At 55.2% G+C, this 23,666-nt stretch overlaps 1 protein-coding gene across 2 annotated transcripts in view; it reads left to right on the top strand.

Annotated features, from left to right (window-relative positions):
* LAMC3 (laminin subunit gamma 3) overlaps nucleotides 1–23,666 on the top strand; it is a 65,454-nt gene that overhangs the window by 16,885 nt on the left and 24,903 nt on the right. For both annotated transcript variants that reach the window (XM_081594771.1, XM_081594770.1), the window contains exons 3-13: nucleotides 3,599–3,729; nucleotides 7,691–7,857; nucleotides 10,011–10,199; nucleotides 10,280–10,397; nucleotides 11,652–11,750; nucleotides 14,358–14,494; nucleotides 16,951–17,064; nucleotides 18,331–18,523; nucleotides 18,708–18,826; nucleotides 20,992–21,210; nucleotides 22,968–23,156. In XM_081594771.1, coding sequence (XP_081450897.1) covers nucleotides 3,599–3,729; nucleotides 7,691–7,857; nucleotides 10,011–10,199; nucleotides 10,280–10,397; nucleotides 11,652–11,750; nucleotides 14,358–14,494; nucleotides 16,951–17,064; nucleotides 18,331–18,523; nucleotides 18,708–18,826; nucleotides 20,992–21,210; nucleotides 22,968–23,156 — 1,675 coding nt within the window. The remainder of the gene's footprint in view (nucleotides 1–3,598; nucleotides 3,730–7,690; nucleotides 7,858–10,010; nucleotides 10,200–10,279; nucleotides 10,398–11,651; nucleotides 11,751–14,357; nucleotides 14,495–16,950; nucleotides 17,065–18,330; nucleotides 18,524–18,707; nucleotides 18,827–20,991; nucleotides 21,211–22,967; nucleotides 23,157–23,666) is intronic.

Here is a 23,666-nt window from a genome sequence, read left to right as displayed (position 1 = left end):
AGGCTCAGAGTGGGGTAAGGGACTTCCCAGGGGCGCACGCAGGTGGGTGGAAGGGTCCTGCGGGTCCTGACTCCTAGCTGGAGCCCCTGCCAGAGCTCCCCGCTCTGCGATGGATGGCCTTGCCTGCCCTGTGTGTCTCCAAGGGCTGTGACAAGGACGAAAGGAAAACGTGGAAAGCACCTGAGTTTGGACTCGTGGAGTCTTGGTTTCCGTGCTGTCAGACGGAGCTATCCGACAGGACTTCCTGCAATGACAGAAGAAAATGATCCCAAGCTGCACGGTGCAATGGGGGTTGCCACGAACCACGTGTGTCTGAAAGAACACGTGAAATGTGACTAGCACGACTGAGGGACTGAATTTTCGATTTTATTTCATTTTAATGAATTTTAATTACTAGCCCCATGTGGCTGGCGGCTGCCACCTTGGACAGTCAACAAGAAGGTCACCAGCAGAGTGAGTGGCCTTTAAGAAATGCTCATTCACCCTTTGAAGAAGAGATCGTAGAAGCTTATTAATCTCATCTCCACGGCAGAGCGCTGTGGCCATGGGCGTGTACCAGGTCCCCCTATCTCACCCGTCTGAGTCCATTCAGACCCCACCGGCGTCAGCACCACCATCAGACAATCAATCCACCTGCATCTGTGCCATCTTGGCAGCGGGGTCCCCTGTCTTGTTGCCCCATATGTCCTGGATGTTGTCCCTGATGGAGAAACAGCCTTTGCAGAAATGAGCCCCTTGCGGCCCCCCAGGCAGAAACCAAGGTCAGAGAAGGACAAAGAAAGGCAAGGCCACCCTCCCCTTCTTTCCCCTCTGGGTGCCCCCAGAGTGGTGCTTCCTCTAAGGACGGGGAGCATTTGGGGTGGGGGTACCCAAGGATGTAATCAATTGTGGTGTTGGAGAAGATTCTTGAGAGTCCCTTGGACTGCAAGGAGATCCAACCAGTCAATCCTAAAGGAAATCAGTCCTGAATATTCATTGGAAGGACTGATGCTGAAGCTGAAGCTCCAATACTTTGGCCACCTAATGCAAGAGCCAACTCGTTGGGGAAGACCCTGATGCTGGGAAAGATTGAAGGCAAGAGGAGAAGATGATGGAGGAGATGGTTGGATGGCATCACCAACTCAATGGACATGAGTTAGGGCAAACTCCTGGAGATAGTGAAGGACAGGGAACCCTGGTGTGCTGCAGTCCAGGGGTCACAAAGAGTCAGACACAACTGAGCAACTGAACAGCAACAACGAAGGATGTGTTCATGTGACGTCTCTGTCTTGGATCCCTCTGTCCTCCATGGAGGGGGGCTACAGGCCTGGGGTAGAAGGCCGACCCTCTGCAGGGTGCTGCCTGGGGCAGAACCACTGCTGCTTGGAGCCGAAGCTCCCGCCTCCCACTACTTACCATTGCATTCTGGCCCCTGGGTCTGTCCAAAATCAATGCAAGAGCCCACTTGCAGTTTTAACTAGGCCATTGCAGAAGTTGCAGAAATCCATTGCGTGTGTACTCTGGGTCTCCAGTTTGCCCAGAAGTGACCTTCAGGGAGTGACCCGTACAATTTGGGCTAAGGGAATAAATTCCCCTTCCCTCTCCCAGCTCCCTTCCTGGTGTCTCAGGGAGAGTCTGATGCTGTTCCCATGGCCATTGTCTTCACAGACTGATGAGCAGGTCATAGGCTGCAGAGCAGATGCAGGAACCCAGAGGAGGGTCACTGCAGGCTGAGACCTTGAGGGGGTCATTGCCCTCTGGATTCCACTAATATGATGAGGGCGTTGTGGTTAGATGCAGGAAGGCAGGCTACCTAGAGGCTAAAGCTGAGACCCTGGGGTCAAACACGAATCCCAGCTCCTTGTGCACCAGCCATGCAACTTGGAAGCACAGTACTTACCTTCTCTGAGCCTCAGTCTTGCGGGTCATGTTGTTGTTCAGTCGCTAAGACATGTCTGACTCTTTGCAACCCCATGGACTGCAGCACGCCAGGCTTCCCTGTCCTTCACTATCTCACTGTCTCCTGGAGTTTGCTCAAACTCATGTCCATTGAGTCGGTGATGCTATCTAAGCATCTCACCCTCTGCCGCTCACTTCTCCTCCTGCCTTCAATCTTTCCCAGCATCAGGGTCTTTTCCCATGAGTCCACTCTTTGTATCACATGCTTCAGTCCACTCATCTGTAAAACGTGGCTGGGAATAAACCCTCCCCCTGGGGTTGTTGTGAGGACCTAAGTCATAACCACACAGTAAGTGTCAGTTGTTGCACCTTCCAGCTTAGACAGCAGTGGTTTGAGTTCTCTATGGGCACTGTCTCCAAACAAAGAAGACTCTTAGCGCATCAGCTGTGCTCTGCTGGGTTCCCATCCGGGCCTTGTCCCTTGCTTCTCAGCTGCTTCAGGGACCGGCGAGCAGCATCAGCAACACCTGGGCACATGTGGAAATACAGAGTCTTGGGCCCCACCTCCGATCAGAAGCTGCTTTTTAACCCGATCCCTGAATGCACGCTGACATTTGGAAAGTGATTCAGAGAGTGATGCCCCCAGAGGAGCTGACAAACTCCTCCGAGCGCTGAGGTCCCCTCTGAAGTTTTCTGGTGCCGGACCCCCTCCCCGGCTGAAGCATCCTCAGGCAGAGGTCCTGGGCCCCAGGTCACAGGCTCTCGAGTTGCTGAGCCCGAGGGGAACTGGGGAGGCCTGTTGGCCTGAGTCCTGCTGGGGTGAGAAGTCAAGACTCTGCCAGGAGTTCATTTCCTGTCCTGATGGGCCTGATTGCTAAACCAGGGGCTCCTGGGCTGAATTAAAAAGGTGATTAACATTCATCTGGAGCCACCTCTGATTGTGACAGCAGGCCGATGAAAATGTCAGCCTTCACGTGGGCTCTCCCCCACGTCCCCACCAGCTCTTCCAGGGGGAAGCCTCTCCTCCCGCCATCAGCAAGTGTTTACAGCGTGTCTGCTCCGGGCCAGGCAGAGCCCGGGGCTGGGAATGCCGTGAGGACCACGAGTCCCGGTTCTCGTGGGGCTGTGTTCTGGTGAGACAGGTCACCTGAGGCAAGGGCCTTGACTGTGGGAGCCTGCTCCTTAGCCCGTGAGAAGCCTGTAAACCCAGGGCCCTGGGACGTGTCCTCCTTGGCTGACCTCTAGAGAGGCACTGCAGTTCTACTGGGAGGAGTCAGGGGACCCGCACGACACGGTTTTAAATGGGAGGCTCCAGCCCTTCGCCCAGCACCTCGACCACGTGTTGGACTCCACGCCCTGCTGCTGACATTGGCTCTTCCTCCTCCATCACCCTCCTGGGACCGACGTTATCCCTTGTCCCACTTCACAGATGGGGAGCACGTGGATGTTCCGAGACACTGAGCTGCTTCGCCAAAGTTGCAGAGTCAGGAAGGGGCTGGGCACCCAGGTTGACGTGACCCCAAAGCACAGGCTCCTTATTTCTGCGGTGTTCTCAGGCTTTGTCTGGGCTGGGCCTGTCCCTGCGTGTCAGGACACCCCACCACCGCCGCCATCACCACCACTGGGCCGCAGGCTGGGCCTCCCAGCAGAGCAGGGTGGGAGCGAGCCCTGGAAGCAGACACTGCTGATGGCGCCCCTTCCCCTCTGTCTTGTCCTCCAGGAGTGGGTCACCAGCACGGAGCTCCTCATCTCCCTGGACCGGCTCAACACGTTTGGGGATGACATCTTCAAGGACCCCAAGGTGCTACAGTCCTACTACTACGCCGTGTCGGACTTCTCTGTGGGCGGCAGGTAGGAGGGAGGCGGGCGGCGCTGGGGACAAGGGTGGCTACCGTGGAGGGTGAAAAAAGACAAGAGTGAAAGTGTGACTCACTCGGTCACGTCCGACTCTTTGTGACCTGTCAGGCTCCTCTGTCCGTGGGATTCTCCAGGCAAGAATACTGGAGTGGGCTGCCATTCCCTTCTCCAGGGGATCTTCCCGACCCAGGGATCCAACCTGGATCTCCTGCATTGGCAGGCGGGTTCTTTACCATCTGAGCCACTGTGGATGGTAAAGAAGCCATTTCTGGTGCTCTGAGTGATGGGGGGTTTGGGGAGAAGCCGGAGCCTGGTCCCCTGGGCCCAGCATTCGAGACCTTCATGACCTGGCTGTATCCCACCTCCCAGCCCCGCTCCTGCTGCTTTACCCACATCAGCCGTGTTTCTGCACCACCCCCAGGACCCGCTAGCCCTTTGCACCTGCCGTTCCTTCTGCCTGGCGGCCCCTCCCTGTTCCTTTCCTTTCTTTTTTCGGGCATCAGACAGGTGCACTTATTTATTCATGCTACATGTGCCCACGTGCAGCAGTGTTCCACGCTCCCGTCTAACACACAGAACCTGTTAAGGTTTTAGCCCGCCCACCATTCCATGGGACACGTGCTCCAAGTAAGGCTGGTTTACAGTGGCCTCAAGCAGGCCCGGGACCCCAGACTTTCAGCTTCACCTCTTTAAGCAGCACTCACGTGCTTATAACCGATGGAGCCGATCAACCCCATTCTTCCCCAAATCTCCTCGTAAACTTGGGTACAGTAGGGTTTCCCGGGGACATTCATGTTGTTGAAAGAGACTTTGAGACATCTCCGCACAGGAGGAATGGTTCAGGCTGCCCCAATGCCCCTTGGCCCATGACCTGGAAAGGTCGCTGTGGGAGGAGCCACTGTCCTTCCACCTGCTTCTCATGGGGGTCGTCAGGCCCTGCTGTCGGGACCCCTGGTCCTGGCCCACATACTCCTCGAGCTTCAGTCACTGTGTGTTGTCATTTGTCTGTTTAAGCATCTCGTCTCTCCAAGAAGCAAGGGTCATCGACATCCCAGACCTGCCTTACATATAGGCAACCGGTACTGGGCCCTCCAGGCACATATGACATCTTTAATGTACATAAATGCTTATTGAGCTCTTTGGAATGGAGAAAAGAGACAGATGTGTTCTGGCCCCAGGAAGTCACCAGATTAGACCCCAGTAACCACGAACTGATTAGAACCCAGTAACCATGAGCTGTGGTGTTGGAGAAGACTCTTGAGAGTCCCTTGGACTGCAAGGAGATCCAACCAGTCAATCCTAAAGGAAATCAGTCCTGGATATTCATTGGAAGGACTGATGCTGAAACTCCAATTCTTTGGCCACCTGATGCGAAGAACTGACTCATTTGAAAAGACCCCGATGCTTGGAAAGATTGAAGGCAGGAGGAAAAGGGGACAACAGAGGATGAGATGGTTGGATGGCATCACCGACGTGATGGACATGAGTTTGAGTAGGCTCTGGGAATTGGTGATGGACAGGGAGGCCTGGCGTGCTGCAGTCCATGGGGTCGCAAAGGGTTGGACACAACTGAACTGAACCACACCCCAGAGTAACAAGGACAGGAGACCAGGGCAAGGTGTGCTATTGGTCAGGGAGACCACCCTGCAGATGGGGACCCCGCAGGAGGTCAGGGAGACCCGATGAGGCTGGAGGAGGTGAGGGGCAGGCATCCCAGTGAAAGAACTAGTGTGTGCGAGACCCAGGCTTGAGGAACGAGGTGACAACCCTGTGGCTGGAACGGGGGACACAGAGATGGCTGGAAGCTTGTCTGGGCCGTGGACCAAGTTTGTGCGGTCAGTGGAAGCTGCTGAAGGATTTGGTCAGGTAGCAAGAGAATCGGGTTTCTGAAAGACCCAAGTCCCTGACGGCATAAGCGGGGAGGTGAGAGGAGAGAGAAGGTGATTGTGGAACTTCCCTGGGGGTCCAATGGCTAAGACTCTGCACTCCCAATGCAGGGGGCTCAGGCTCGATTCCTGGTGGGGGAACTGGATCCCACGCGCCTCAACTAAGAGTTCGTATGCCGCAGCAAAGATCCCACACGCGGCAGCCAATACCAGGCATAGCCAAATATATAAATATTTTAAAGAAGAAGAAGCTGGTTGGGCAGAGAGGCTGGGAGAGGCGTGGGTCTGAAAGCTAGTTAGGATGGAAAGTCAGCTCGACACGGGAGTGCAGGCCCAGGGGGGTAGGGAGCAGGGGCTTCCAGAAATCAGGGGTGCTTGGGTCAGGTGCAGAGAGATGGGGGTGTCTGCGAAGGGAGCACGGGCCCACTGCACTCAGGGCGTCTATACCTCCCAGAGGCGGGGGCTCGAGAGTGAAGGGGAAATGGGGGAGTGTCTGTGAGGACCCCTCTGCCCCTCCTCCCCCCCACCCCGACTGCCACACTTGACTCAGGTCAAACCGCCCGGGAGCAGGGCCCCTCCGAGGATGGTGGACGGCCGTGAGCTACAGTGCCTGCCGTCAGGGGGTTCCGGGACAGAGAACATCTGGATCCCAGCTGCCAGCGCCAGACCACCTTCAGGCCAGCAGCTGGCTGAGGACAGTGGCCCGGCAGCCTGTGTCCCTCAGTGGCCCACAGAAACGTCACTCCTTCCCTTGAGGTCAGAGGGCTTCATGGAGGAGGCAGTGTTTGCAGCATCCCATCAGGGCCGTGAGCAGTCCCTTATCCTGAGATGGGTGACCGCTGTCTCCTGAGACTGCCTGGTGCCCGCCTCACCTGCCAGAAGTGCTGGGCATTACCTGCCTACCCTGAGCTCCCAGAGAGGAGCCAATGCCCCACTGGCAGTGGTTGGAGAGTCTTCAGCACCAACTTAGGACAGAGCGTGAAATGCAGCTTACAGGGAGACACCAAATGGCCGAAGAGGAGTGTCCAGGAGCTTGAGGTCGGCGTGGAGTAGGAGAGAATGGGGTTCAGATTCTAGCGCTGCCACATAGCATCCGTCATGTCATGACCTGAGCCTCAGTTTCCTCTCCTCTGAAATGGGGATAGTTATAGTCCCTTCCACGGTGGTGGTGAGACTCCAGACGACATGAGCTGATTGCTCAGTTGGGGGCTGGGACAGAGAAGTCTGGGAGCCAGGAGCCATGGCCATTGTCTGAGTGGCTCAGTCTGGCCACCTGGGGTCAGGGTGACGGTCCCACAGGGTCGGGTTCAGTGGAGCAGGCTGTGTGATCCCCTGGGCACCTTTGTTCCTGCCTGAGTCCACCTGTCTGACCCTGGGGGAGGAGGGGCAGGGCAGGCCCAGGACTGCCCTCAAAGGCACAGCCTCACCGGAGCCTTAAGATGAGTTGGGGGCTGTCCTATGTGTGGAGCAGTCTCCTTGTCATCCCTTTAGACACAAAGGAACGGGCATGGGGTGGCCTTCCTGGCTGACCCCGCCTCCACCCACTGCCCTGAGAGCTGGCCCACCCTCTCTCTACCCAGGAGACCGAGATGACTTCTTCCCCTGGGTGTAGCACCTTGAGTGTAGGATCATAGTGGGCTTGTGCAGACATGATGGGTTTATACGCGTGCGGAGCTCAGAAGAGCCCACTGCAGTCGGTTCTGTTCCTGTCGCCCTGAGCCCATGGCAGGTGTGGAAGAAAGCTCGAGTGGTAAAGAACCCACCTGCCAAGGAGACATAAGACATGTGGGTTCGATCCCTGGGTCGGGAAGATCCCCTGGAGAAGGGCATGGCAACCCACTCCAGTCTTCTTGCCTGGAGAATCCCATGGACAGAGGAGCCCAGTGGGCTACAGTCCATGGAGTCGCAAAGAGTCGGACACGACCGAAGCGACTTAGCATGCAAAGCTCCACAGCTGAGCAGTAGAGTCAGGGGCTCCCCCGCAGGCCAGGGCTGCCTGCTGATTAACCTTCCCTCTGCTGGCGCCTCCCCTAGTTTGTAGACATGCTGCCCGCATGTTCTTCTCCCAGGTGCAAATGCCACGGGCATGCCAGCGAGTGTGGCCCGGACGAGGAGGGCCGGCTGGCCTGCCGATGCCAGCACAATACCACGGGGACGGACTGCGAGCGCTGCCTGCCCTTCTTCCGGGACCGCCCGTGGGCCCGGGGCACGGCCGAGGCCGCCAACGAGTGTCTGCGTGAGTGTCCTGGAACTTTGGGGCCAGAGGCCGGTGGGGGGTGGTGCAGGCTTGGGAAACCAAGCCCCCAGCCCTGCTTCTGTGTGGGCTGGCAGCAGCTTGGGGCTGTCGCCCCCACGCAGGGACCGGGAGGAGCTGAGGGAGAGCTGGACGGGGCACTGGATCCTCAGCCCTCGTCCCCACACACAGCGCTGCAGACCCAGGCTCCCCAGTCGAGGTGTGCATGGCGGGAGGGCTGAAAAAGACTCCCAACTTGTTTCCACGGCTCCAACCACAGCTGCTAATCAAAGCCAGGCCACCCCGGGTCCTGGGGGGTGCTGACCTGCCCACCCAGCCTCTCCCGCAGGCCCCCAGGCAGCCCTGGGATGCCCAACCCGTGTGATGTGGCCCGGGCTGCCTAACCTCAGAGACGCACATTGCAGAGGGTGGTGGCGCTTTACCTTCCCCGCTGGGGGCTCTTCCCCGCCTGGCGTGCCACCTCCAGCCTCGCTGTATCCCCAGGCCCTGCCCTGTCTCCCCCCGCCCCGACAGTCATCTGACTTGCTCTGGGCTCCCAAGTGCAGCTGGCCGTCGCTGGGCACCAGACCCCGCCTGGTTCCGCCACTGGTGGGACGCTCGTCTTCCCACGCACGCGCTCCTGACAGCTCGGCCTCTGGACCCACCTTGCTCTTGAGCCTGGACTGCTGGCATGGAGACCCGGGGGGGAGGGAAGGAACAGCCTGTTCCATGGAACAGGATGCTGTCTGCAGGAGCTTCCCAGGGCCACTGTGGCCCTAATGAGTTCCTTCTGCCCTCGCTGGCCTGCCTCCACCAGGAAGTCCTCCTGGAGCCAAGGAAGCTGGCTAGCTCACCGTTCCCAGTCTGGGGCTGACTCCATGGTGGGGACACCAAAGGCTGTGTCCTCACCCCTGAGGTCACATCTCTGTCCTCCCAGCCTGGAAGCTAGGCTGTATGCCTGACCCCTTGCACCCCCTCCCCCCAGTCCAGGCAGCCCCGAGCCTGGACGATTTTGATCACATTCACTCCCCTCCAACCTAGCTAACTGTGTCCTTCTGCACAGCCAACACATGGTCAAGCCAGTCAACCCTCCTCTGAGTGTCTAAAACCCCACCTCCCCACTCTCTCAACCCCCTCACCCCTATCCCCTGCTTACACCACTTTCAAATGCAAATGCAATTGCATTCATACACATCCTTGCTCCAAGGTGAAGTCCACTGACCCTGGCTGCCCAGCCTCCCTGGATCAAGCCCTGGCTGACCTCTTGATCTCATAGCTGCCCCTGCACCCCTCTCCCTCCCATCACACTGCACAAATGCGCCCACCCTCTGCCCCGCCCGTTGCATGACACACCACCTCCCACCTCCACCCTGGGCGAAGCCTGCTCCTCTGGCTGTGTCACAAAGCTCCTCTCCCCTCCAGCCTGGGACTCGCCTTCCTCTCCTCCTCCTTTGCCCTCCCACTTCCCTCCTGCTCACCCTTCAGGTCCCACTTAGCTGTGACTTCTTCCAGGAAGGCTGGTCCCATCGGGTCAGGGCAGAGCCTCCCTGCTTCTCCCGTCACAGCCCCTCACCTGCAGGATGTTCACCTGCTTGCTGCATCTGTCCTCCATCAAACAGTGGGACCGTGTGTGCAGGAACTGGGTTCCTACTGTTCACGGGTCCACCCCACTCTGGGCTCACTATGGGAGCCAAGATGGATGATCCTTGATACATAATTTTTCTAAAAAATTGTATTAATGAGTGAATGAAAGGTGACTTGTATTTTTCATGCCTCTGAGTGACCTCATAGTCACTGGGGATCAGATTCACACACCATTGCGGCTTAGAGGGTCCACAGGGGGCGCCAAGCTGCTGCTTTAGAAGGTAACCAGTCTGTGATCCCTGACCAGGTGACTGTATGTCCTGGCTTGCCTGAGAGGGTTTTGTGTTGGATGTATTTTATTAACAGTGCCTCTCTTCTTCTTCTTGAGAATGTCCTGTTTTGGAAGATCAACCACCTGGTCTCCAGATCCTTGATCAAGCCAGGCCTGAACTCTATCCTTGACCTTCCTCCAGCTGCCTGCTCACTCACCAAGGAGGGTGATCGGCACCTGCTCCCCTCCCACCAGGTGCCACAGCCTTTCACACACACCCTCCCCCACCTTCTGCCCACAGCTTGCAACTGCAGCGGCCATTCTGAGGAGTGCATCTTTGACCGGGAGCTCTTCCGCAGCTCGGGCCACGGTGGGCGCTGCCTGCACTGCCGTGACCACACAGCTGGGCCACACTGTGAGCACTGCCAGGAGAACTTCTATCGCTGGAACCCACGGACGCCCTGCCAGCCCTGCGACTGCCACCCAGCAGGTGAGTGAGCCGCACCACCCCGGCCCGCCAACTTCACCCACCGCCATGGGCCCCTGCTGCCCTGTGCCCTTCTTCCCCAGGCTCCCTGCGCCTCCAGTGTGATGACTTGGGCACCTGCGTCTGCAAGCCCACAGTGACAGGCTGGAAGTGTGACCGCTGCCTGCCTGGATTCCACTCACTCAGCGAGGGCGGCTGCAGGTGAGGGTGGCGGGGGTGGTGGGTAGAAATGGCCCAGCAAGGGCGCATGGCAGTGGACTTGGGCTGAGTGATGGGAAGCAGGTGGGGAATTCCTGAGCCCCTCGGAAGGTAGAGTTGGCGGGCATTTGGATAGATGGATAGAAGGTGGTACCAGGGAGCAGAAGAGGAAGCTGGAATGAAGGCTGATCCCCGAGGTTCTGCTTTGGGCACCTTGGCAAAGGGAAGCCATTCATAGCAAGAGGAAGACAGCCCAGGAAGATGCTGAGTCTGCAGTGCTCGGGGTGGGGGGGCCATTGATGGGGAGAGAGACAGACAGGGGCTGCTGGGGTCTGGACCTCAGAAGAGGGATCTAACACATCTGCTATCACTTGATTGAGAAAATACACAGTGACCAAGAAAATGAAGGCGTTATAAATTCAGAAGCACTTTTAACTGAACTTGGCTTTGGTTAATTTCAACAGTCTTCTTGTATATTTGAAAGGCAGTGGAAATGGCATTGGGAAGGTAGGGGAGTCTCAGATCTCTCGCAAAATACCCAGTGGTTCCAGAGTAAAACTTGCCATTGGGTGGGGACCGGGATGCTTCTCCAGGGTCTCTCTGGCCTCTGGACCTTTGCACATGCCACTCATCTGACCCAGAGCATTCTCCCCTCTCTCAACACCCACTGCCACCTCTTCCTGGCCTGTGTCTGATCAAAGTCCTACTTGTTCTTTAGTTTCCAACCGAGGTACAATCTCCCGACTTTGTCCCCACTCCAGGCATCTCATTGGTGCTGCCATAGCCTCTTGTATGTTCTCTCTCCTGTAGCTTGTATCAAAGTCCAGCATCTACCTGTTTGCCTGTCCATCCTCACTGGACTCTAGGCTCTGTGAGGACAGGGACCATGCCTTGTCGGATGGATGAGTAGATGGGTGGGTGGATGGAAGGATGCCTGGATGGCTGAGAGAATAGGTGGGTGGGTGATGGATAGAAGGATGAAGACATGGATCAGTGGATGGAAGGATGGAGGAGTGAGTGGATGAATGGACAGATGGATGGACAGGCGGGTGGGAGGGGGCAGATGGTTAGCTATTCAGATGAGTGAATAGGTCACTTCCTTTGCTCAGTGGAAACCAGGGGGCAGGCTCTTGGGTCAGCTTGCCTCCTGTTCCTCTTGTGCATTGAGAAGGATAGAGAGATTCCTTCCAATGAGATGGGCTATTCCCACTCTGGAGCTCTCGTTGGACACCCTCCTCTTATCTGTCTCTTTGGCAGACCCTGTACCTGCAATCCTGCAGGCAGCCTGGGCACCTGTGATCCCCACAGTGGGCGCTGCCCCTGCAAAGAGAACGTGGAAGGCAGCCTGTGTGACAGGTAGGTGAACCAATCTAATAATGAGCCTGCTGACAGTGACCTCAGTGGTGGTGGGAGGAACAGGGGCGTGGTCCTCCCAGACTTGGGCAGCCTCACCACCTGGCTCTCTTCTTAGAGCACAGCGAATCTGACACCCAGGAAGTCATCTAAAGATTTTATGACACTGCTTATACTGTGATACATTACCACGGATAGTTCATAAGCTGTGAAAATACATCTTCTTGAAAAGAAAGAGCTAGAAGGGATAGGAGAGATCATCTAATCCAGGGATAGCAAACACATCTTATTCATACCACAATCTTCCCATCTCCGGCCCAGGGCAGACATCACTAACGGAGCACTACCACAACCCTCCCATCCCACATCCAGGGCAGACATCACTAATGGACCACAGCAATCTTTACCATAAGCTCTCCTGTAACCTTAGAATCCTTCTCTATGCCCTACTCCAAGAAGCTCCAGCCAATTGAGCTGAGACTCAAACTTGTTTGCCATCTTTGCCATCCTGTCATGGTACAAATGGAGCCTCTAAAGCTCAATGAGGCAGAAGGGCTTTTCCCTAAACTTCCTGCTTCAGGTGTTCCGGGGCCTCCTAGGCCCAGCAGCGGGCTGGCAGACAAATGTGGGTTTATGTTCTTGGGCATACTTGTCTCGTCTTCCTGGCTTCATCTCTGACCTCTGCAGCCTTTGCAGCCAGTGTGGGGTGTGCCAGGGCCTCTTTGATCCTCTGGCCACGGACTATGTGGGGGAACCTGGCCCAGCAGTACACTGTGGATTCCACTCTTGCCAGATCATGTTGGGCCTCTACTGGGTCAGGAAGACGCCCAGCCTTGACTCTCACCTTGGGCAGCCCCAGGCCTCTTCCTCACCTTGTCTGCGTGTGGCTTGTGGGTCATGGAGTGGGAGGTGGACACCCTCCTGGGTCTTCCTCTCACAAGACCTCTCAAGTTGAAGAGACAGAGTGGAGTTGGGGGGCTAGATCCCACTAATTCTAGTCTACTGCCTCTACCTTGAGGAGGTTCGCCTCTCAGCCTCACTTTACCCATCTGTGAAATGGGAGGACTGGGTGACAGGTTTGTTGGAGCAGTCCAGCATTGAGGTAACTGGCAGATTCTCATGAATCAGATTCCTCCACCTGGGTTGGTCTGAATGGAGTTTCTGGGCACCCCCTCACCCCTGCAACATCGTGCAAACCAGGAATCTGCATTTGTAAAAGGCTTCTGCAGGGCTCGTTGGGAAAATGGCTGATTCTGAGGCTGGGGTTGGGAAAATACAAGATGAGCCTGGAGCATTTTGTAGAAAGCAGAGAAGTGCTTAAAAACAAAACCAGACAAAAACAAACCCCCCAAAACCCCAAACCAGGATGGAAGCCTGTGTCAAAAGGACATGAGCGCCAACCTGAAAGAGTTCCCAAAGCTGGAACAAAATAAATAATGACAATATTGGATTATAACCCAAGAATAAAATAAATATCCATGAGTCCACACTGACATAAATAGATGCCTGAATAAATAAATACACAGGGACAAATCCTCCTTGCAGAAGAATTCCGCAGAAGAATTAGAGATGGAGAAAGAATGAGGGGAATACAGAATCACAGAGTATCAGAGTAACAGTCACTTAGGCCAGAGCCGCTGATAAATGCTGAAGTTCGTGGGCAGAACTTGAAGGAGAAACAAGATATTTGCGTAGCCCCCAAACATCTCCCTCAAAAAATTTACCAATGACTGGGACTCCCCTGAAGGTCCAGTGGTTAGGACTTCAAGTTTACACAACACGGGGCGTGGGTTGGATCATTGGTTGGGGAACTAAGATCCCTCATACCCTGTGCCCCACCCCCCAAAACTTTACTACCTACTCATAGGTCCACAATTCTTTGATTACTTCCCTCTGCCAGAGGTGGAGCTTCATTCCCTTCCTCTTGAGTCTGGGATGGATTTAGTGACTTGCTTGTGACAACTGAACTATGGCAGTTTTGCAGTGGAGGAACATGGGAGCCAGCGCCTTAACCAAGTGGTGAAGGTTAACATCCCCAGTGATGTCATACGTGACCAGGACATCACACGGGTATCAGTTACCCCAGTAAGATGTGACAAGAAGGGCACTTCACCTCTGTCTCTCCCCCCAAACCCTTGGCCCCAGGCTAATTATGAAAAACCTCAAATAAACCCAAATGGAGAGCATGCTACAAAGTATTTGACCAGTACTGTCAAAAGTATCAAAGAAGCACCTAGGAGCTGTGACAGAGGAGAGATTAAAGATACAGTGAAACACAACACCATGCCCTGGATTGGATCCTGAAGCAGAAAACAGACATTTGTGGGAAAAGGGGAGAAATCCTAATAATATGTAGGATTTAGTAAATAACATGAATCAATGTTAAATTCTTGGTTGCGATAAGCTCGCTCTGGTAAGGTCAGACGTTAAAATTAGGAAAAGCTGGGTAAAGAGGCCATGGAAACTAGTGTCTATCATCTTTGCACCCCTTCTCTAAATTTGAAATTAAAGAAAATGCCCCAGTGACTCCGGGCTGCAGTTGGTCTAGCTGGGCTCCCTGAACGTAGCCAGTTCACTGGGCCCCGGGGGCGTGTCCCACCTCCCTTGCAGATGCCGTCCGGGCGCGTTTAACCTGCAGCCCCACAACCCAGCCGGCTGCAGCAGCTGCTTCTGCTACGGCCACTCCAAGGTGTGTGCAGCCGCTGCCCAGTTCCAGGAGCACCACATCCTCTCCGACTTCCGCCAGGGTAAGAAGTGCTCCCCACAGCCGCCTCTGAGGGCTCTGCTCCCAGCCCAGGCGGGATGGGCAGTCCTGCTTTGGGGACATCCAGTGATGAGGGGTGGTGCAAAGGAGGGGCAACCTCAGGCCCCAGCCCCGGCGTCTCCCACAGGCCCGCGCAGTGGCCATGCCCCTCTGTGCCCTTCTGCACGCCCGGCACCTTCCTGCACCCTTGGCTCCCTTCCAGTCTTTGCCGACTTCCTCAGTCTCTGGTAGGAGCGGGGAGGGGATGGGTATATGGCAGCTTTGGAGTCTGAGAGGGATTTTCATTTGCTCCTCGGACCCCTTGGTGTATCCTAGTGCTGGGGATCCAGGCTTGGCCCCCTGGCCTCCATTTATTGAGCACCTGCTATATGCTTGACACCCTGCTGAGCTCGTTACGTGCATGGAACCTGGGGGATTCCCTGGCAGGTAGATACTCTCCTTCCCATTCTACAGATGGGGCAACCAAGGCCCAGAAAAGGGAGGTGACATAGCTTAGCTGTTGGCACCCCAGGTTCATCAGCTCCTGAGTTTTGCTCTTCATGGCTGTGCGCAGCCTTCTTTCTGAGTCCAGGGTCCAGGGTCCCCAGTTCCAGGTGGATCTTTGGAGCAAGAAAGCAGTGGAGCTCTGAACTCTGCCAAACATCATAGCCTGAGTGGGTCCCAGCCACGCCCCACTGAACCTCCCCCAACCCCACCTCCAGCATCTCCTCCAGGGAGATGGCGCCTCAGAGCCAGTTCTGGGGTGCCCCAGATGCAGGAGGCAGTGCACCCTCTGCTGGACTGAGAGGGGTTTGGAATGGGGACAGCACTGTGGTCACCTGGCCCGGAGTCAAGGATGTCAGCATCAGATGGGACTCATTTAAAAAATCCTAGGAGAGCATCGTGACCTTTCTCACTCGGCCCCGGGTTTGGCGATTCAGTCTCAGCATCCCACGTGATCTCACAAACACCCTCGACCAGCAGTTCGCAAACTTCTGCATCTCTGGATCCCTTTATGCTCTTGAAAATCAGAGAAAACCTCCAAGTCCTTTTGTTTATGCGGGTTGTGTCTTCTGTACTAGACGTTAAAACAGTAATGTTAAAGTATCTGTGCATCAATTCATTTACAAATGACCATAGAAAACTTACAACAAAAAATAACTTCCACCTGTGAAAAATAACTTTTTAAAAGACAGAAAACTTGGGGATATCCCTGGTGGTCCAGCACTTCCACTGCAGGGGCTGAAGGTGCGATCTGTGGTCAGGAAACTGAGGTTCCATATGCCATGCGGTGCAGCCAAAAAGTTGAAAAAAAAAAAAAGACAAAAAAACTTTGAGAAGAGTGGTGCTCCTCATTTCACGTTTTTGCGCATCTCTTTAAGCTCTGGCTTAGAAGTTAGCTGATTCTTACCACGGCTTCTGCAGTTTAGTCTGTTGTGATACCACACATCTTGTTGCTTCTGGAAAATTCTCAGCGTGAGAAAGAGAGCGAAAAATGAAAATGACATTTTAATGTTACTAAGAAGATCGTTTGACCTCATGGACTCCCCTGAAAGAGTCTTAGGGATCTCCCAGGGTATTCAGACCAACTTTGAGAACTGCTGCTGGGGCCATAAGTACTTCATCGCCCCCCCTTTTGCATATGAGAACCTGGCCCCAGAGAGGTTAAGTAACTTGCCCAGGGTCACACAGCCAGCAAGGGGGCAGAACCTAGCCTAGCACCGAGGAGACCCGGGCTTCCCCTTTCTGACCTCTTTCCCTCTCTTCTTGCCTCCCTCCTCACCCCTCGGGAGCCCCAGGGCGCCACCCTATTCTCCAGCTGTCTTCTGGAGAGTCTCCCCTGGAGGCCCCTTGCTCTGTGCCTGACTGCTTGGTGAACTGCTGGAGTGGGGGGAGGGAAGTGGACCGAACTGGGACTGGGTTCCCACCCCCGCCTGGCCACTTCCTAACCAGGGGGCCTCCTTGGATGCAGTGAGGTTCGTGGCACACACACTTGGAAGGACAGGGGCGGTGAGGTCATGGGCGATGAAATTCTCTAAAGACCTGAAAACCAGGTCAAGCCCAGTCTCATTAGAGACGGCCCACCGTGGGGTTCTGGGGCCATGTCCTCGTATGTGCTCAAAGTCCGTTGATGGGGCAGGGCAGGCTCAGAGGTCAGCCATGACCATGCTCCTACAGAGGCAAGTCCCTGAAGCTTCTAGCTTCTCCGGGGGCCATGTCCCACCCCTGGGTTGGGGCTCCAAGCTGCCTAGGTCTGGGCACAGAACGAGGTACCAGCCGGCTCCCCGCCCCAGCTGACCTGTCTCTGGAACAATCTCTCCCTCTCTGGGCCCTGCTGTTTCAGGCGGCACTCAGGCCTCTGGGGGTCGTCCCTGGGACCCAGGGACGGGTGAGAAGTGGGAGGGGGCACAGGCCACCCTCCAGGGCCTCACGGGGGGCATGTGTGTGTTCGCTGTCCAGGAGCCGAGGGCTGGCGGGCCGGAAGCGCGGGGGACCCAGGGCACCCTGCACGATGGAGCTCGGGGGGGCTCCTCCTGGACCCCGAGGACGAGGAGGCGGAGCTCGCAGCACCAGGTACCCGCTGGCACAGGCAGGGGCGGGGCTGCCCGTGCCCCTGCCCCGTGGCCCTGCCCCGTGGCCATCTCACAAAGCGCCACCAACCCAGTGGTTAAAAATGTGTTCCCTTAGTGTTCTGGAGGCCGGAAGTCTGAAAGGAACTTGCTGGGCTGAAATCAAGGTTGTGGGCTGGCTGTGTTCCCCCTAGAGCTTCTGGGAGAGAGTCCCTTCCCTGGCCTTTTCCAGCTTCTCAAGGTGGCCGCACCCCTCTGCTCATGGCCCCTTCCTCCCTGAGGGCAGAGGCCTGAAGGAAGGAATGATGGGGTGTCTACTGGTCCCCTCTCCTTCTGAGCCATGGTTTTCCGCTTAAGTGAAAGTGAAAGTTCTCAGTCGTGTCCGACTCTCTACGATCCCATGGACTATATTTAAGCGCTTGACTAATACAGAGAAACGACAGAGTCAGAAGACTGGGTGAGAGCCCCTTGGTCCTTGGTGTGGCTGCCTTTTTTCAGCTAGAAGCAAGTTCTGATTCCCGTGGAGTGTGGCCCGTGGGGGCCATCAACCCCCCAGCCTAGTCGCGCATGTAGCTCTCTTACCTGAGACTTGCTGGAGCCTCATTGAACTCCCACATACGTGGGTCCCTGAGCACTCTGAGCTCTTGGGGCGTCTGGCATCGTGAGTGCTACGTGAACGGGCTGACAGGTGCCACCAGACATATGGTATCTCCACCACCACGCACACTGTATCTCCTCTGCTCCCGCACGGACTCCCTTGTCCCATGACACATCACTTCCAAAAGCCAAGTTCCAAGACAAAAGTCTTAAGAATGTCAAGATAGGATAACCAACAAGCACCTACTGTATAGCAGATGGCACTCTGCTCAATGTTATGTGGCAGCCTGGATGGGAGGGGAGTTTGGGGAAGAACGGATACATGTATGTGTATGGTTGAGTCCCTTTGCTATCCCCACTGAAACTATCACAACATTGTTAATCGGCTATACTCCAATATAAAATAAGTTTAAAAAAAAGAGTGTCAAGATCTTGCAACAGCAGAGTGTTAAACTGGTTGTGGGACCCCCGGTGATTGGCAGGGTCACATGCCCTGGAAGCCAGCTCTGGCTGCAGAGATGTGGGATGGCCACCCTCAGGATCTTCTGTGCAGGGTCCCTTTGAGTTTGTAGTTTTATCTTTTGAAGGTTTAATTGCCAATAAAATCAATATAGACATTAAAAGTCCAGCTAATTAAGTGAAGACTATCAAAGCATTCGTCTCTTGTCTTCAGAGAAATTTCTGGGAGATCAGCGATTCAGCTACGGGCAGCCCCTCACACTGACCTTCCGGGTCCCCGACGGGGACTCCCCACTCTCCATAGAGCTGAGGCTGGAAGGGGCGGGCCTGGCCCTGACTCTGCGGCATTCCAGCTCACCCCGCACCCCGGACTCCGGGCAGGCGGGGGAGGTACGGCTGAAGTTCCTGTAAGTGTCCTGCTGTGTCCTGAGTGATGGGATCGGGTGATCAGGGTGGGCCCTGAGATCCAGGCACATCCATTCCCCTGTAGTCTGGGGGCTCCTGCCAGGGGGTTCTTGGTACCAGCTGCCCCCCTCCCCCCTCCCCCCCAACCCCGGCCTCAGAATCTGCTTTGACTCCTCCCCCGGCCAGACTGCAGGAGACCTCCGAGGACGTGGACCCTCCGCTGCCCCCCTTCCACTTCCAGCGGGTGCTCGCCAACCTGACTGCTCTGCGCATCTGGACCAGCGGCCACAGCACCAGCTCTTCCAGTCAGTAATGACCAGGACACTCCCCAGCTAGGCCCCCGGGGGCTCTTTCATCATAGCCTTATGGAGTCTTCACAGCTGGAGATTATCGTCCCCACTTTAGCACAAAGGGGTCTGAGGCTCAGAGAGGTCGAGACACTTGCCCAAGGTCATATAACCAGTAAGGGCAGCAGGAGTGGATGCTGAGGGCAGAGGCAGGGGCTGGACAGGTGAGGGGCCTGAGGACGGACAGCTCTAAGGGACACAAAGAAGCCAAGAACCTGACATGGCCACAGCAGGGTGGAATCCACCACTGCCAGGAGGCTGGACCCTGGAGGGCCCTTCTATGATGCTGACCACAGGGGCCAGGCCAGGATTCCCCTCCCCCTGCTGGTCATTGGAGGTGTTGCACTTAGAAAAAGCCTGGTTTCTAAACCCTCTCCACCAGCCCGCTGAGTCATCACAGCTTCAAGCCAAATTTCTCACCACCTCTCATCCTGGTCACTAGGTGATCGCCTTGATGGTCCTCTGACTGTCCCTGGTTCCTCCCTCCTCCCTAATATACTTTCTCTCCCCTCCCCCCCTGCCCCGTGCCTATATGTGCCTAGACAAGGCATCCTCTGTATCCATGTTTAGAGTAGATCTGTGGCTCAATGATAAAGGAATCCACCTGCCAGTGTAGAAGATGCAGGTTCGATCCCTGGGTTGGGAAGATCCCCTGGAGGAGGAAATTACAGCCCACTCCAGTATTCTTGCCTGGAGAATCCCATGGACAGAGGAGCCTGGAGGGCTACAGTCCACGGGGTCACAGAGAGTTGGACATGACTGAGCGGCTGAGCACACACACATGCACCCCTTTACTATCTGGGAATGAAATTCACAGATATTATAACCTACCTAGACACAATTTTTAAAAACCAGTATGATATGTTAACTGTAATACAGAGAATAAATAAAAAGGAAGTGAATGATATTTAAAAATAACCATATGGGGATTCCCCTGGTGGTCCAGTGGCTAAGACTCCATGTTTCCAACGTAGGGGACCTGGGTTCGATCCCTGGTCAGAGAACTAGATCCCACATGCTGCAAATAAGAGTTCATGTGCCACAACTAAAAAGCCCACATACTGCAACAAAGATGTGTGTGTGTGTGTGTGTGTGTGTGTTAGTTGCTCAGTCGGGCCTGACTCTTCACGACCCCATGTAGCCCACCAGCTCCTCTGTCCGTGGGATCTCCCAGGCAAGAATACTGGAGTGTGTTGTCATTTCCTCCTCCAGGAGATCCTCCTGACCCAGGGATCGAACCTGGGTCTCCTGCCTTGTAGGTGAATTCTTTACCATCTAAGCCACCAGGGAAGCTTCATATAAAGGTCTTTTATCCTCATGCAAGCATGCCTTCAGGACAGATTCCTCAAAAAGGAAATGTGAGATCAAAAAGTGTACATTTTCTGTTTTAATGCGTGCTGCCAAATTTTGCATCAGCAAGGCTGTACCAATCTATATTTTGATGCCAGGTGTCCACTCTCCTTGCCTATTTGCCTGTTCTAGTTTTCCTCTAGAGTTGACAGATAGTTTTTCTATTTTGCCGCAAGTTTCTAGTAGTTTTCCGTGGGAAAGTTGGTCTGATAGGAGCTACTCCTCTGTTACTAGAGGCTCCCAGTTCATCTTCATACATCCCCATGCGTGAGTTCCCCAAGTCCCCATCCTCCACTGTCACTACTTTGGAAAATGCTCACCAAGCTGAGGGTTGTGAACAATATCAGTGGTTATATGTACATATTTATTTATTTATTTGGCTGTTTATTTATTTATTTGTGTCTTACTTGCAGCATGTGGGACCTTCTTTTAGTTTTTGGCATGCAAACTCTTAGTTGCAGCATGTGAGATCTAGTTCCCTGACTAGGGCTCGAACCTGGGGCCCCTGCATTAGGAGCAGCGTCTTAGCCACTGAACCACCAGGGAAGTCCCATAAATGTACATATCTTTAATAACCAGTGAGACTAAGCATCTTTTTGTAAAATTCCCAGCCATATATATTTCTCCTTCTGAAAGTTACCAATTTTTCCTTTGCCCTTTGTCCTTTTTGCTGCCTTTGTGTACATGGGTGAGTACCCTTACATAGGTGAGTGGGAAGGTTTGGGGGAGAAATACGTGCATGGAGCTGTCTCCTTCTCTCTCTCTCTCTGCAGGCCCCGTGCTGCTGACTGAGGTCCGGCTCACATCCGCCCGGCGGGGGCTCTCCCCACCAGCCTCCTGGGTGGAGACTTGTTCGTGTCCCCAAGGCTACACCGGCCAGTTCTGTGAGTCCTGCGCTCCAGGATACAAGAGGGACACGCCCCTGGGGGGTCCCTATGCCAGCTGTGTTCCCTGCACCTGTAACCAGCATGGCACCTGTGATTCCAACACAGGTAAGTCTCCCTGCACCTCCGCCACCCCCAGGCCACCTGGGCTACACCCAGAACAGCGAGAAGAACACTGACCTGAACGGGGCTGTGTGCGTGTGAGTGATCATTGATACTGATAAGATGGTGCCCTCAAGTTCCTCCATGTGCTAGGCACCTTTTTATAAGCTGTATTGTTGGATCCTGCAAAAAGCCCTGGAGGTGCTGAGACCCTTCTGGGCCCATCTTACAGGTGCAGGACCCAAAGTGCAGAGAGGTGGCTTGGCCAGTAGGTGGCAGAGCTGCTCCTCTCGCAGGTCACTGCCAGCGACGGTCACCCCCATTTGCAGCAGAGGAAACCCCAGCGGGGAGACCACGGGTCCTGGGCCGGAGCTGCCGGACTGGGGCTGGACACTGGCCTCTCACACGGGAGGTGGGAGGGCGGCGCCCTGCTGCTCTTCTGCAGCTTCTACCGTCTCTGCAAAGGGAAATGCCTTTTCCCCGCTGTCAAAGGACAGTAGTCTGGGAATCAGCAGGCTGGCCGGGGTTGGGGGAGCACCCACAACATGAGGGGCTCCTTCCCTCTTGGCCCAGGCAGGCATCACTAATTGAGCCAGATGGAGCCTCGTGATCCTTCCATGCGAGGCTCCGCTAGGGTCATCTCATGAGATGGCACGGGTTTGTCGTCCCTCGGAGCCCCCTGCCTTGGCACAACTTCCAGCTCCATTTAGGCAGGTCTTCATCTGTAAAGGGGGCAGGGCACAGCGGCTACTGCTGCCCTTCCTGGGCAGATGGAGAAGTAGTGAGTGTGTGGGCGCTGGGCAGAGACAGAGACCATGGAAAGCACCCCCTGGATGCCACCCATGCTCTGCTTGTCCACCTCGGGTCCTCTCTCTTTCCTCCTGTTCACCCCAGTCCTTGATGAGTGCTGCTGGGGGGCGCCTCTGGGAAGAGATGGTCTTGCTTAACCCCTTCTTAGCCAGGCTCCTCCCTTAGTCCCTGGGAGTGGCTCTGAACAGACTGTAGATGCCATGGCGCTAGAGAAGGGGGGTTGCAGTGTCCCCTTCATTAGAAACCAGTGGGCAGGAATTCCCTGGTGGTCCGGTGGTTAAGACTTCATGCCTCCACTGCAGGGAGCATGGGTTTAATCCCTGGTCGGGTAACTGAAGATCAGTCCTAAATAAATAAATAGCAACCAGTGGGCAGGGAGGGAGGAGTTCCATTCTATGAGACCAAGGTAGCCTCTGGAAACCCACAGACCCCCTAAATGGATTTCCTCACATTAAGACCAGAATCTTGGGTCTGTGTCACTGTGCCTGAGCTTAAGAGGGCTTGGAGGCTTGAATTTACAAAATAAAGAAGCCACTGAGGAAGGGGAAAAGGAATACTAAAAGCAAAAGCTAGCGGTATCATCAGCTGGTTCAGTTATAGGTTTTGGATTATCAAATAATAATGATGACAGTAATAATTGTGTGTCAGAGACTGTGCATGGCTGCGCTGAATTGTGATGAAAACCTGTTGAGATCAGAGTCATGTGTGCCCATTTTGCAGGTAAGGAGATTGAGGCCCAGGGGTGCCCAGGTTCACACGGTCAGTAAGTGGTGGACGTGAACCCAGGTGGATGCTTCATCCCTGGGCCATGCTGCTTCCACTGTGGAAGGGTTGCCACCTCAGTTCCCATCCCAGGATGTGCTCAGTGACCCCCCTGTCCAGGAGCCCGCCCGCTGTCTTGTGCAGCGTCTGGGTTCAGGCGGTGGTGACCAGATGCTTGTCTCGCCCCTCAGGGATCTGCCTGTGCGGCCACCACACCGAGGGCCCGTCCTGTGAGCGCTGCTTGCCAGGTTTCTATGGCAACCCCTTCACAGGCCAGGCCGACGACTGCCAGCCCTGTCCATGCCCCGGGCAGTTGGCCTGCACGACCATCCCAGAGATCGGAGAAGTGGTGTGTACCCACTGCCCGCTGAGCCAGAGAGGTGAGTACCCGGGGACCCTGCCTCTGCCAAAGCTCCAGGAGTGAGTCCTGGGTCCACAGTTGAGGGAGGGCCTAGCTTAGGGGTGTCAGGTCTGACCTTTGGGAATCCTGAGTCTCAGAGTCTGATAGCCAGGGCCGAGGGCTGCTGTGGGTTCCTGGCAGAACTTGGACCACTGAGCATATCCAGGTGGGAGTTTGGAAATCGTCATGTCCAGCCCTGCCTCAACCCACAGAGCCTGAGTTAGTAGCTTAAGATGGAGCTCAGGAATCTATACTCTTGTCACGTTCCCGAGTGATTCTTTTACATAGTTAGGGTGGAAAACCTCTCACTGAACTATTGGCTTTAAAAAATGTCGCCATGGGAATTCCCTGGCAGTCCAGTGGTTAGGACTCAGAGCTTTTAGTGCCGTGGGCCTCGATCGATCCCTGGTTGGGGAACTAAGATCCCATACGCCGTGCGGCGTGGTGGCCCAAAAGCGAACACAGAAACAAATAAATAAATAATTTTTAA

Source organism: Giraffa tippelskirchi, chromosome 4, assembly GCF_054371585.1.
Source record: "Giraffa tippelskirchi isolate mGirTip1 chromosome 4, T2T-mGirTip1v1.2.pri, whole genome shotgun sequence".
In the NCBI taxonomy this organism is placed as follows: Eukaryota; Metazoa; Chordata; class Mammalia; order Artiodactyla; family Giraffidae; genus Giraffa; species Giraffa tippelskirchi.
The sequence above is the reverse complement of the archived record's forward strand: the minus strand, read 5'-3'. Positions and strand labels throughout refer to the sequence as shown.